Here is a 14,107-nt window from a genome sequence, read left to right as displayed (position 1 = left end):
CAGCAGAGGGGAAAAGAAAATAAAAGGAAATCAAAACCCCTGGGGCTATTAAAATCTGCAACAAGCTGCCCCAGGGGACTGTTGAACCATGGCCACTGGAGCTTTATCAGTGTTTATTCTGAACGAAGTTCCAACTGTTACGGGTCCAAAAGAGAACAGGTCCATGACCCATTTCCTTGTGATACAAATTAATTGACACAAAACAGCCCCACTTGCAAACATTACTATTGGTCCTGCAAGTGGATAATCCTTTTAGAAAACAATGTGGCAGTAAAAATCTTCAGGAGCTTTGACAACAATTTCACAACAATTTAAAAACAATCCTAAAAGCTGAAAAAGTATCCTACATTAAGCTACAACGGCATTATTATTGGTAATTCTGGGGATGGAGACCACTTTACATCCCCAAATCAGAAGGGATAGGAAACTCATCCAAGGTCCATGTGAATCATAGGGGAAATTGCACATAGTTTGTAAAAAAAATATATATATGTATGAAAACATTATTGCTATAGGTTTAGATGGAAAGACTGCCTGGCACAAACATGTATAGAATTGTCAAATTTATATAAAAGTATGCAAAGAAAAAGACCAGAGGAAATGTAAGGAAAACTTAGTAATGGTAAATATCAACATAGTTATCTGGATGGTGGGACTTGTGGCTATTTTTTTCTTCTATCTCTTTGTATTTTCCAAGTTTTCAATAATGATCATAAATTATTTCAATAAAAATTATTTGAAAGTGTAGCACCTTTGCTCCATTTTAAAAGATAAGGCACTAGTCAATCAATCAAGAGCTAATTCAGCATGTGGGATACACCACGACCAGCTCCCAAGAGCCAACCTCCAGCTTCTCATTTGCTAACAGAATCCTGAGTTTATCCAGTTCCTACAGGAAGTTAGGATTCTCCTCAGCACCAGCAAATGAATCATGACAACCTCATATAATCATGGTGGTTTAGACACAGAGAGTAAGAGCTGCTCCTCTACGCTGAGTGAATATGGAAAAAAAATTGTACAATCTTCAAAAATACCATTAGCAATAGAATATCATCTTTGCCATTTACCTGACTGGCAAAATGAAAGATAATAGTAAGAATCTACCACTGCAAAGTCTGTTGGAAAACAGGTGCTTTTATGCATTTCTGGTTGGCATAGAACTCAAAAAACCGCTGCAGATGCCAATTGCGCAATGTGTCAAAATCTTTAAGGAGGTGTCTACTCTCCACTAGCCATTTGCTCATTCACATAATCAGTCATTGAAAAGCGCGTATTAAGTGCATGCTCCATGCCAGGTACGGTTCTAGTACTAGGCATGCAGAAGTGAACAAAACCAGCAAAAACCCTTATCCAGGCAAGCTTACATTTCAGTGAGAGAAGACACATAATGCACAAATGTAAAAAGATGATCAGAGCGTTATAGAGAGAAGCAGAGAAGTCTTGAGGAAAAGCTGAAAGTCTGAGGAACTGAAGAAGCAAGACTTGCGGCCATGTGGGGCAAGGGCAGGCCAGGGGGAGGGACCAACAACTGGGAAATTCCAGGAGCATGTCTGGAATGTTCTAGAAAGAGGAAGGAGGGGGTACTGTAGGGCTGGTCAGAGTGCGCTGGGGTGAGAACAAAGCAGTAATTCCACTATGGAGCATCCTACAGAAATAATAGGATGCCGTGCAAACATCTTATGCATCAAAGCAGACGAGAACAATGCACACAAACAACAGGGACGTGTTTAAGTCATTTATTTACCTGCAAATCACGGAATTTTCCCGTCATTTAAAGTAGGAGACATTTTGGCATGTAAGTGGCAAATTAGTGTGTATAAAATAATTAAATCCATACACAAAGTTACATATTCTGGGAAACAGAAATCTAAAACAATATACACCAAAAGCTGTTTCTTCAGGATAGGAAGCTTCTCTCCTTTTTCTCCAAATTTTAAAGAATGAATGTGTTACTAAATCTATAAATAAAAAAAAATAGTCTCTAAGGGACACCTGAGTGGCTCAGTCGGATAAGCCTCTCCCTTCGGCTCAGGTCATGATCCCAGGGTTCTGGGATCGAGCCCCGCATCGGGCTCCCTGCTCGGCGGGGAGTCTGCTTCTCCCTCTGCCTCTACCCCTACTCGTGCTCGCTCTCGCTCTCTCTCTCCCTGTCTCTCTCTGTCAAATAAATAAAGAAAATCTTTAAAAGAAAATATTTAACAAAACAATTGGAAGTCCTAAAAAGTAGTAGCACTTTCTCAAACAAGGAAATGCATTTAATTCAGTCACTTTTCCCCATGAGTCTCCAGGTTGCTGGCCGTTGAGGGTAACATGAGGATGAACTAGGTTCAGCGGTCACCTGCCTCAGCAGGTACAGAGAAGGACACACACACCATGTGGGAACGGGACTCCGGGATGGAGGGAGACATGGAGAACGTGCAAAGAAAGCTCGGAAGACGCCCACCACACTGACTGAAGAACACACAGCCCCATAGGGAGAGGTCCACCTCAGAGCACGTTCATAGGGCTGATGTGTAGATGTAGGAGGCACGTCCACACCGCACAGGTGAGGAAGCAAGACCACAGACGTCGGGGGGCAGGCACAGCCCCAGGCACCAGTCTGCCGCCTCCTGAGCCAGGCTTCCCAACTATCTCTCAGTTCCACCCACGCACGAGTCTGCACACAGCTCACAGGCAAGAAGGCAAAGACGCTCGTAACTGCCTAAAGCCCTTTTTTCACCCACATGTCCCCCCCCGCCCCCGCCCTCAAGTCTTCCAGCCCCCTCATTCCCTCCGCTGACATTCCGTAAAGTCCTCCCTGATGCAGATCTTTAAAATTCACCCATTCATTTCCAACTGAATTCTTCTGTGTTTACATTAACGGAAATAATGCAGGGGGGAAAGAACCACGGAAAATAAGGGAAAAGGATGGAAACAAATAAGTCAAGTTAGTATAAACCCGAGCTGTTCCAGTTTCCTTATCTTCTAGAATAAACCAACGCTGAACGTATTTAACACGTATAGGTGACAAGATGACACGTAATACACTTCTCTGTTTGGGAGCATACCCCAGATATTAACCTGAGTCATACACATAATGTTAGGAGATGTGGACATGTCCCCAGGATGGAGCCTAACATCATATAAGTATCAGCCAATGGCAAAGCCATATAGGAATCCTGAACGACGACACTGAGGAATAAGTCAACAGGAGGGATGCCGTTTCCAACCACCGGAAATATTTTCTGATATAAAAAAAATGACCCAGTTTTACTCCCCCAACTCTTTTCAGTCAAAAGCGAATTTCTGTTCAAGAACCAATCAGAAAGCTAGAAATGAGAATAAACTTCCAAATCCAGTAATAAGAAGGACCCTCTCAGATGCCAAATGAAATATAGTAATAATAAAAATAATTACAAAGCTCAACAGAGAAGAAAATCTCCAGATGCCAAAAAACCATGAGGGCCACAAAGGCAGAGCTGACCAGTCCAGTGAACATCCGGAGCTCACGAGGGTGGGAAACATCCACAGGCTCCAGAGAGCAGAGCAGTAGGGACTGAGCCTATTATAAAACGCCCAGTCCCCATCAGATGCCCGGTCTGTGACAACGGGACCAGACGCACTTAGAAAGAGAGAAGAAGCAGACATAGCTGCTCCAGGCCCAGGTCTCTGGGTAAGCAGGGAAAGAGAGGAGTCCCAGCTTCGCCAAGCCAGAGGCACATGCGGGCATGCTGTATAATGTTACAATGTTACAATTCCGTATGGCACAGGCTGAGAAAGTAACATGACATTCATTCGTTTGTTCATTCCTTGAATATCCAGGGACACTTCCATGAACCGGGCACTGTTTTAGGTGCTGGGGATACAGAAGTAAATAAAAAGGATTTTTAAAATCCTTACTTTCTAGCCGGGGAGATAAAGCAATAAATAAATTCTCTAGGACTTTCAAAAATCCTACAACACTGGGCAGACCCTAATACAAGACTAGATGGAAGGAAGTCCTTTAAGGATCATGGAACTCCCACAGAAATCACCCCCACCACTGAAAATTAGTTCACAATGGAAAATCACAACCCACATAGGGAAGCAAATGAACCTGAGAGTCAGACAAAAAAAAAAAAAAAAAAAGGCTTTAAAACAAAATGATTGGCTAGGGATAAAGAGGGTCAACACTAGCAAGCTCCAACAGTCCCAGCCCTGAATGCCCTACCATGCTTCACACACACACAAGTTGACAGATCCTCAATCTCACAATGAATGATATTTTGTGATATTTTACCTTCTAGAAAATTACAGGAGAAACAAAAATAGAGAATATGTAATGGTTGAACAATTCAAATAATAAGTTTGATGTAACAAAACACTCTGACAGTAAACTTGAAAGTACAGCTGAAACAGAGAATTCTGGGGGTGCCTGGGTGGTTTAGTCGGTTAAGCATCTGCCTTCAACTCAGGTCGTGGTCCCGGGGTCCTGGGATTGAGCCCTGCATCGGGCCCCCTGCTCAGCGGGGAGTCTGCTTTCCCTCTGACTGCCACTCCCCTCACAGTCTCTCTCTCTCTCTAGAGATACATAAATAAGATCTTAAATCAAATACATAAATAAGATCTTAAAAAAACACAAACAGATAATTCTGCAAATATATATACATTACCAAAATTGTCTCAAACAAAAGTGGTAACCATGACTAAACTTACAACCACTCAAGGAAATAAATTCATAGTCAACAGAACACAAACTACACAAACTAAAACAGCACCAGCCCAGATGGTTTTACAAGCTAGTTTCAAGAGCCAGATCATCCTTATCTTACACAAACTGTTCTGGGGACACACTACTTTAGGAAGGCAACTGGGTAGGAAATAAACATGCAAAAACCAGTGGTATTCCATTATACTGGCCACCGTCAGTAAAAAAAAAAACAAATGAATAATAATTAAAAAAAACTATTCACAACAAGAAAAAGGACAATGTACCTAGGAAAAATTCCAGCAGAAGACTGAAAGTTATTAAAATATGATATAATGAAGTGTCAATTAAAATCCAATGGGGTTTTTTATAGTGTCTTCCAAACTGATTCTAAAATACAAAATACAAAAATAACCTGCCAAAAGCAACTAAGACAGTTTTGAAAAGGAAGAAAAAGTGGAGGGATTCACCTGATGAATATCAAGACATAAAGGAAAATCAATTCTTAAAAGTGACGTATTTATGCAGAGATGGACTAACAGAGACCAACGAAGCAGAATAAGAACAGATAAGGTCCTCACCCCTTAAGGGACTCGCTGTAGCTAGTAGGGACATTAGAGATGAGAGAGGCAATCACAGACTATTCAATTCATGACGCTGAGACAATGGGTGAATCTGAAAATCCAATTCAACTTCAGGAAAAAAATAAAATAAAATTGTTTTCTTTCCTCGTGCCATGCAAAAATTAACTCCAAGTACGTTAAAGAGCTAAATACAGAAAATGAAACTGCAAGATTTTTAAAGAAAACATAGAAGAACATCAGTAAAAAAAGATTTCCAAAGACATATAAGCAAATCATAATGGAAAAGATTGGTAGTATTGGACTACATTATAATTTCATATTTCATATAGAATACCATTCAGAAGCAAAGCGACAAGCCATAGCCTAGATGGCTTCACACATGTTGGGAAGTGCATGGTGAAAAAAGAATTCATATTCAAACATAAATACTTCTATAATCAACAGAAGAAGGGCAAAAAATATAATCAACAATACGAAGGAAATACAAATTGTCAACAAGCTCATGATGAACTGCTCCACTGAACTGGTTAGGGACCAAAGTGAAAGAAGGAGACCCATTTCACGGCCATCAGAACGGCAATGTTTGAGCCTAAGGCATAATCAGAGTAGTGAGGAGGATGCAAAATGGGAGCTCCGGCAATCCCACGTCTTGGTATACCCCCACAGAGATCTCTCCCATTTGGGCACACGTACACATATGCACATTTCAGTATCATTCACAATACAGAAAACAGGAAAGACCTTCAAAGTCTTTCAATGGGAAATGGATTTCAAGAATTAAGGTCTGTTCATTCAACAGGCAAAGTGAATAAATAATTGACTGCATCAACGTGGAGAAAGATCTGCAAGATGCTACAGGGTAAAAGTCACATAAAGAGAGGCACAGCATGATACTATGTATACACACATCGAAAAGATCTGCTGTCAAGCGAACAATGAGAGCCTCAAAGCCATGCAGTAAAAGTGTAACAAGTTTAGGAAGGTGGGTATGGGATGGGGGGAGAATGGAAGGGACGGTGGAGACATGGCAGAGAGGAAGGGTGGAGCACTTCTGAAGGCAGGACTTCATTCAACGCTCAACGCATACTGACCAACAGCCACACTAGTCTAGCTACTGGGGATGAGCAGAGAACGAGACAAAAACCCCCGCTCTCTGGATCTTTCGCTTTAGTGGAGAGACACACACAAAACAGGACAAAGACGTAAAATCTGTATTACCTGTATCTGGCATGCTAAAAAGTTCTGTGCAGCAAAGCCACGCAGCGAAGGAGATACAAATGTTGGGGGGAGAGATCTGTAATTGATACTCAACGGGACAGTGAAGGAAGAAGACAGACGACATAAGGGGGCCCGAGTGCCATGTCCCAGGAAGGACGAGGAGGCCGGTGGGTCTGCGCAGACTGGGGTGGAGGGCATCCTATGAAATGAGGCCAGACAGGAACTAGTGGGAGCTGTAGGCTGGGAGCATGACCTGCACTTGCCACCGAGTGAGGCGGCAGGCTCTGGACAGGAGGGACATCTTAACACGGCGATCTTAACATGACGTACATCTTAACAGCACCAGCCTGACCATCTCACTCAGGAGTTCAGGAGGCCACTGCAGTAGACCAAGAGAAAGATCAGATGGTGGCCGGGACCGGGTGGTCGTGATGACACACAGTCAGATCCCAAAAGTACCAATGGGATTCACCGACGAACAGATGTGGAATGTGAGGCACAGGGAGTGGAAGGGGGCTCGAGTCTTCTGTTCTACTCTATAACGCTCTATTTCATTTTTTTTAAAAACCTGAATCAAACGCGGCCAAATGCCAGCACCGGTTCCAGGAGCGTGGGTATTTACTATTTTCTGTCCCCTCCGGTACGTCTGAAATACAGCAGATCACAAAGTGGGGTAATTTCATCAGTCAACATCTGAGGTTTTTCTTTAGGTAGAGACCATACCAATTAGGGGTCACTACTTTGCGTCTTGATAATAATGAAAAACACACCTTTACTTCTTAAATCACGTGAACAGTGTGTGTGCCTATTACTAAGATGGCCAAATAGTGGAGACAAAGTGCTAGAATAAGCCATTTACTTCCAGCCTTTGTGTACCCACTGTACAACAGACTTACAACAGAGGTAAAGGCTTAGTATTTTCTGCTAATATCTCCTGGGTGGGATGTTTACTCCTCTCCTTCTACGGCTCATCCTCGATGTGACATGCCAGTGAGGTTAATTAAAGAGTTTAAAAACAGCAAGTCACGGTTGATAACCAATATACACTTCTGCTTAGCTGATTTACCTACTTGCTTGATCACTTTTTATAGTGCCTATAATATTGAATTGTGTGCTGGTTTTTAACGAATGGAGTAAAACTTCGAAGGTTCTTGTCCTTTGCTTACCAGGAAAGCACTTGCTCTCAACAGAGGCCTACTGAAACCTTCCCCTCCATTCTAGCTTACACACTATCTGCCTCTAACGTCTGGAGACAGATTTTTCTTTTTTAATTAAGAAAGAGAGTCAAAACAATGTCAGTATGGGTTTATGTTCTCTGCAAATCTCCCCCCAGACCGTCAGATACCTTTTGTTTCATCAGCGGCTTCCCACTGGAGAGCGAGTAGGATAATATCTTTTGGGGATCAGGCAACATGTTGTAATTGTAAGTGGTGTTTATGGTTCTAACAGAAATCTAAAGGACGTTAGTAACATTCGTGGAAAACATACACACAAGAAAACAATGAAACTCTCTTCTCAACATGTCTAATAAATCCCACATACTCTAAGCATAAAATAGCTCAGAATTTAAGTTAAAAACAACCTTTCTAAGAAAGAAGAGAGTCTATATTCATGCATTAAGAAAGCAAAGAATGGTGTCTGAAAAAATTCTATAGAATGCTCCACAGCCCTGCTGTTGACACGTAAGATGTGACAAGCTACCTCACAAGGAAATCATAAAATCAACACTACAGAAGACTCCAACACCACCTCTCAATTTTAATTCGTTTTAATTACAAAAATAAATATATTTTACTACATGCAAAACATATATATAAATATATAAAACAAACGTACTCTCACAAAACAATGAGAGCTCAGTATTTAAAGCCAAGACTCTGTTATATAACCACAGGCACTTGGAAAAATTATTCCCTAGAACCGTAATTGTCCAACTGTATTTCTCCAAATATCACGAAATGCAATTATCCAAATAGGCACACCCCTTTTCCAAATAAATACCCAAATTATGCCAACAACCTCTTTTCTAAAACATATTTCTAACACTTAAAAGTTCATAAAAAAATATTTTAAAAAACCTAGAGACTTTTGGTAAACCAAAAATCTGGTAAATATTTAACCCCTGCCTAATGGAATAATCAAGCAGCGTAAATGCATATACGAATATTCTCCCCCTTTTTTTCCACCCAACTGATTTTTTTCTTTAAATTCTTAAAGGGATCTTATTACTACTTAGAACTTTAGAAAGTGCAACCACACAGCATTTCAGGTATCTAGAAGAAGTCTTTCTTCAATGACGTGGAGCCATCCGTACAAATGCTCTGATTACAGAAGTCAGCAGGAAGTAGAGATGGTCCATGGGACTTTCAAACTCCGCAAGTGACCTGCTGTTAAATTGTGCAGCAGAGAAAGACTTCCCTGATCTACTACCACAAGATGGTTCACAATAAAAAAACCTGTAGGACCAACAGGATTAAAAAGAAACCTAGACTCACGGGCGCCTGGGTGGCTCAGTTGGTTGAGCGACTGCCTTTGGCTCAGGTCATGATCCTGGAGTCCCGGGATCGAGTCCCGCATCGGGCTCCCTGCTCAGCAGGGAGTCTGCTTCTCCCTCTGACCCTCCCTCCTCTTGTGCTCGCTCTCTTTCATTCTCTCTCTCAAATAAATAAATAAAATCTTTAAAAAAAAAAAGATACCTAGACTCACATTATTGTTTGACCCTGCAGAGCACCCGCAGAATCCCGCAGGTGTCCCATTTGACGGTCTTGAAGACTGAAGCGCGATCTGGCCAGAGACACCTGTGAGGACCAGCAGGATGCCGACACCCTCGCTATTACTTACCATCCATGCGATGTGGCCTTGGGCAGGTCACAGAAGCTGTCTGCAACTAAGCCCCATCCCAGGGCCATGCTCATTTTGAGGATAAAATGAGTTAGGCACATTCAACAGGGCAAACAGTGGTCTCTAAAAGTTCACCACATTGTAACGAGACCACATTTTGCCACTGCAGCCCCCTAATGAGAAGGATCAACGGCAGAGGTGGAAACACTCAACAGGTGTCTCCCCAGTGGGGATGAGCGTGGAGGACAGAGGGAGGGAGCCCAGGGGAGCTCAGGACAGACAAGTGAGGCAGGAGCGGCATGATGAAAGGCTGCATGTGGAACCTAACGTGCAGGCGCTAACCTCCCAGCATGGTGAACACTACCCATAATCCAGTCCCTGGCGAGTTGGAAAGGTCAGCACAGAACCCCTGTATTATTTGTGGGTTGCGGTTAAAACCCTGCTGTAAGGTTTATTCTTCTAGGTCATCTCTTCCCATTTCCTCTTCTGTTATTCTATCATGCCCTCTGTTTTCCTTCCCACCCCCTCTCCATCTGGCTGCTCTCTTCCCTGCATGAACATCACAACTGTCAGGGACAGCAAACCATGTTACAGAACGATAAGTGTAGTTCTTACCAACAAGAATGCGGTACATGGTCCCAATTTGAAATTATGTGCAACCCGGCTCCCGACTGAATTATTTTAATGTGTTAGTGCATCAAATTGTTGGCTATCAGAGAGTGACCGAGCTCTGGGGAAAATTTAAATTATTGGAAATAAAAATGGAAAGAAATGCTTCTTCCTTGGAGCCCAATGCGGGGGACTCGAACTCACAGCCCTGAGATCAAGACCTGAGATGGAGACAGATGTTCAAACAACTGAGCCACCAAGGCACCCCTTGTTGCATTTTTAAAGCCACTTCTCAGACACGTTTGTGTTGAACCCTGATCATGTAGCGATGCTGTGCCCTCTGTCAGCACACCCCAGCAGCCCCGCACACGATGACCAAGAGGGAAGTAGGATGGACAGAAGTGGACATCTGGAGGAGCCCAACATCACGAACCTCACCGGGGGGGGAGCTGGGATAGACTCCTGCGTCAAGCCACCTGCCAGACACACCTCTCCCACGATGCTGAAGTTGTTTACAAGCTAAACTTCTCGAGATTAACAAAGGCACACTTCGGTGACAGTAGGACGCCCTCCTGAGCCACCCAAACCCTGCACATTTTCGCAGAATACAAACCTTTGGGAGGGGTGAGATTGACTCCGTTTTTAAGGCACCACTGTACTGGTAAAATCCCCAAAGAATCCGCATGGCACAGCATTGAGAGTCTACTAGGTTCTGGTCTTAGGTCGTCAATGGTCACTTGAAAAAAATGATTGTTAAAAACCTGAAAGAAAAAACAAACCACAGAGCCGAGGGTTAATTCCATGGGATTTTCATTTGAGGCTAGTATGAAATGCTAGCAAGCTTCCAAAGGCAATAAATACATTTCATGAAAACGATTTCAGCACAAACCGGCACCTCGATGTATATTACTAAATTGATCCAGTTGCTAATCAGTTAAGAGTTGATCACTCCAGTCATTTTAATGGAAAGAGAAGCGAATGAGTAGTACACATATAAAACAGAGAAGGAAACAACATGGGTGACTTTAGAGAAGTCAACTGACAGTCAGGGCTGGAAGAAAACCAAACTTATGCAGGAAGACAAAGCCAGGCCTACAGCAATGCCAAGATGGGCCCTGGAAGGTGGGCGGTTTCTCCTTGTCCACAGGAGGGACCCACGAGCTCACACCAGATCTCTCAAGAAGCTCCACCAGCTGGCTTGGGGACTTCCGGCTTCATCCGGCCTCCCAGCCCTGCAACGACCCCAGGCTCCAGCCCAAGAAGAATCACCCCCCACCCCCAGGCACATCCCTGCATCCTCCCAGCCTCAACACCCACTGTGCCGAAGTTCTTTCAAAACACAGTGTATTTTTCAAGGTGCATCCTGAAAGTCAATGCTGCTGGAACGTTTCCCTGACCACTCCGGTTTGAGTGTAGGTTCCCTGCTCTGTGGCCCCGAAGCTTCACCCCTGCACCTCTGTCCTGAAAGTCCTCATTCCTTCCTGGGGGCTGATCCCAAATCGGTCTCCCCCAACAGATCCTCTGAGGGCAGTCTCCTCTTTGTTACTCATCAGGGTGTTCCCACAATGCACAGAAAATGCTTTGTACACAGGAACTGCACACACAGCCACTGCATGTAGGGAAAAAGAAAACATCAGTGAAGAACTAGGAACAAGAAGAGTAAAATGCAAAACCGAGAGGGACCCAGCACTTCAAAGCATGATGGCGTTCAAGAACCTAAAGTATGTGAAACAGGCCAGGGAGAAAGGCATCACTTTACGAGGTCGACAGACATAAACCAGTCTTGCTTAGGAAACCCTAACACTTACTAAAGCTCTGATTCCTGGCTGCTTCATTCCCAAAGTATCTTCGGGAAGCAGTCTAATTAAAAGCAAAGCAGCAGAGTGCACTCAACTTCTGTTCTCCATGCTGATTCCGGTAAACGGCTGTTGTTGTGCTGCCTGAGGTCTGCCTTTGGAAAGTAGACTTTACAGAGCAAAGGACCAAACCTCACCTTCCCAGAGAGATCTTCCCTGCAGCCCCTTTTAAAACCACATCCCGCACTCTGGCTTCCACCCTCTGCTCGTCCCTTCCCTGCTGTGTCTTTCTCCTTAGCGTTGAACACATAACATTCTGTATGGATTTACTGACTTTGTCTCTGCCCCCCGCCGCCATGAAAATATAAGCTTTGTAAAAGCAGGGACTTTTGTCTACATTCCCAGTGTCCAGAATAGTGCTTAAAAATGCCAATGGGATGGGATGGAGTCTCATATGCGTGTGCATGGACACACACACACACACACACACACACGTATATTAAAAGTGCAGGATTCTGGTGGCTGAATCTCTTAGCACCACTGGACCCTGTAAGGGTGCGCACTAAGGAATCTCTAAAACCTATTAAAATGCACATTCGTGTGTGTGTACTTCAGAAAATAAGTAAATCAGTTTCTTCAAATTCATCAGGGTTATGTTTCACATGTCCAGAGATACCGATCAGGTCTAGAACCTGCAGGTCTCAGAAGTAAAACCTAGAGCAGGTAAGCAACCGGCCCAAGACTATGTGGCTCAGAGGTAGCCATAAAAGAAACAGAACCAAGACTGTTTATCTAAACAATACGATAGATTTCACATACACAGGTCACCGTCATCATCATCTGTCAGTATCATACTGTTCTGGACCACCAAAAACATAATTTATAATCTCACTGTATGGCTAAAGACTAGGCATTTCATCCAGGATCTGTGCCACAGTTAACTGCTTTCCTGTCTATTGGCTTTAATGTTATTTATTTATTCCTTCAACAGGTGTGCCATGAAGAAAAGCCTCGAGGAAAATGAAAATGAAAATTTCATTATGATGAGTAGTAACAGCGCAGCGTTATATTCTCAAACATAATATTCTAAAACCTTCTCCAGTGTTAGGAGGAATGTGTTTAATTATAAACACCGACTACATTAAGAATATCCTCATATTTCACTCTATGTAGGGAGTCTTGAACCTGGGGACATGCCCATCTATGTGCTAAGAGGCCAAAGCCCACATTTTTTCAATCCACGTGTTCTACAACAGAGGTCCAACAGGAGAAGAAAAAGGGATGCATGCAGAACGGAAAGACTGAGTGTGTACATATCTTTGGTAAAAAGGGCAAGAAAAACTAAAATGAAAAAGAAAACGTGTACTATATATACAGTGGAATATGACTCAGCCATCAGAAAGGATGAATACCCAACTTCTACATCCACATGGATGGGACTGGAGGAGATGATGCTCAGTGAAATAAGTCAAGCAGAGAAAGTCAGTTATCTTATTATTTCACTTATTTGTGGAACATAAGGAATAGCCTGGAGGACATTAGGAGAAGGAAGGGAAAATGGGGGGGGGGGATTTGGAGGGAGAGATGAACCATGAGAGACTGTGGACTCTGAGAAACAAACAGGGTTTTAGAGGGAGGGGGGGTGGGGGGATGGGCTAGCCCGGTGATGGGTATTAAGGAGGGCACGTACTGCATGGAGCACTGGGTGTTATACGAAAACAATGGATCGTGGATCACCACATCAAAAATTAATGATGTATTGTATGGTGACTAACATAACATAATAAAATGAAAAAAAATAAATACAAGAAAAGAAAAGAAAGAAAACGTGTACCTTAAAAAAAATCAGAGAAAATATCCTCCCTGGTCCCAACCCCAAGAAGTTTTATTTAGAGATAAAATTATTTATCAGGAAACTAAACTACTGTTACTGGAAATCTATCCAACAAGACGAGGATGTTTGGGCTGAACCTAACCATAAGTAGCATGCCACATTCTAACATGATCGATTACAATTATTTACAGGCATGGAAGTGTGAGTTCACTACTGACAGGACTCAGCACGTCTGCACCTGTTTCCTTTACTGTGGAAACACCAGGCGAAGCTGACACTTAGCCCCTTGGAAAGAGGACTGGGTAATATGCATCCAGGTAAACCGGCAGCTGGCTTCACCGTATCGGCTGCTGCTAGAACAAAGGGAAATCCTGGCCAGGCTTCCGCAAGATACCACTCATCAATTCTGGGAAAATGTGCACCTACCAGAATACACATTCAAGAACCCCAAAAGTCAATTTAAATAAAAAGGCTTTTAATGCACGGTGTATGACTGTGAGGGCATAAATTGCAACCCCCAAAACCATGCTGCAAAAGCCTAAGTCAGTATTTTTCTCGG

The 14,107-nt window shown here is 43.1% G+C and overlaps 1 protein-coding gene across 5 annotated transcripts in view; it reads right to left on the bottom strand.

Moving 5' to 3' along the window:
• SFMBT2 (Scm like with four mbt domains 2) overlaps positions 1–14,107 on the bottom strand; it is a 230,237-nt gene that overhangs the window by 73,696 nt on the left and 142,434 nt on the right. For all 5 annotated transcript variants that reach the window (XR_003520061.2, XM_027595002.2, XM_027595005.2 and 2 more), the window contains exon 9: positions 10,532–10,679. Coding sequence is in view for 4 of the 5 variants with exons in the window: in XM_027595002.2 (XP_027450803.2) it covers positions 10,532–10,679 (148 nt within the window). In the remaining variant the exon portion in view is untranslated. The remainder of the gene's footprint in view (positions 1–10,531; positions 10,680–14,107) is intronic.

This window comes from Zalophus californianus, chromosome 9 (assembly GCF_009762305.2).
Source record: "Zalophus californianus isolate mZalCal1 chromosome 9, mZalCal1.pri.v2, whole genome shotgun sequence".
Taxonomy (NCBI): Eukaryota; Metazoa; Chordata; class Mammalia; order Carnivora; family Otariidae; genus Zalophus; species Zalophus californianus.
This window is presented reverse-complemented; position numbering and strand designations above follow the sequence as displayed.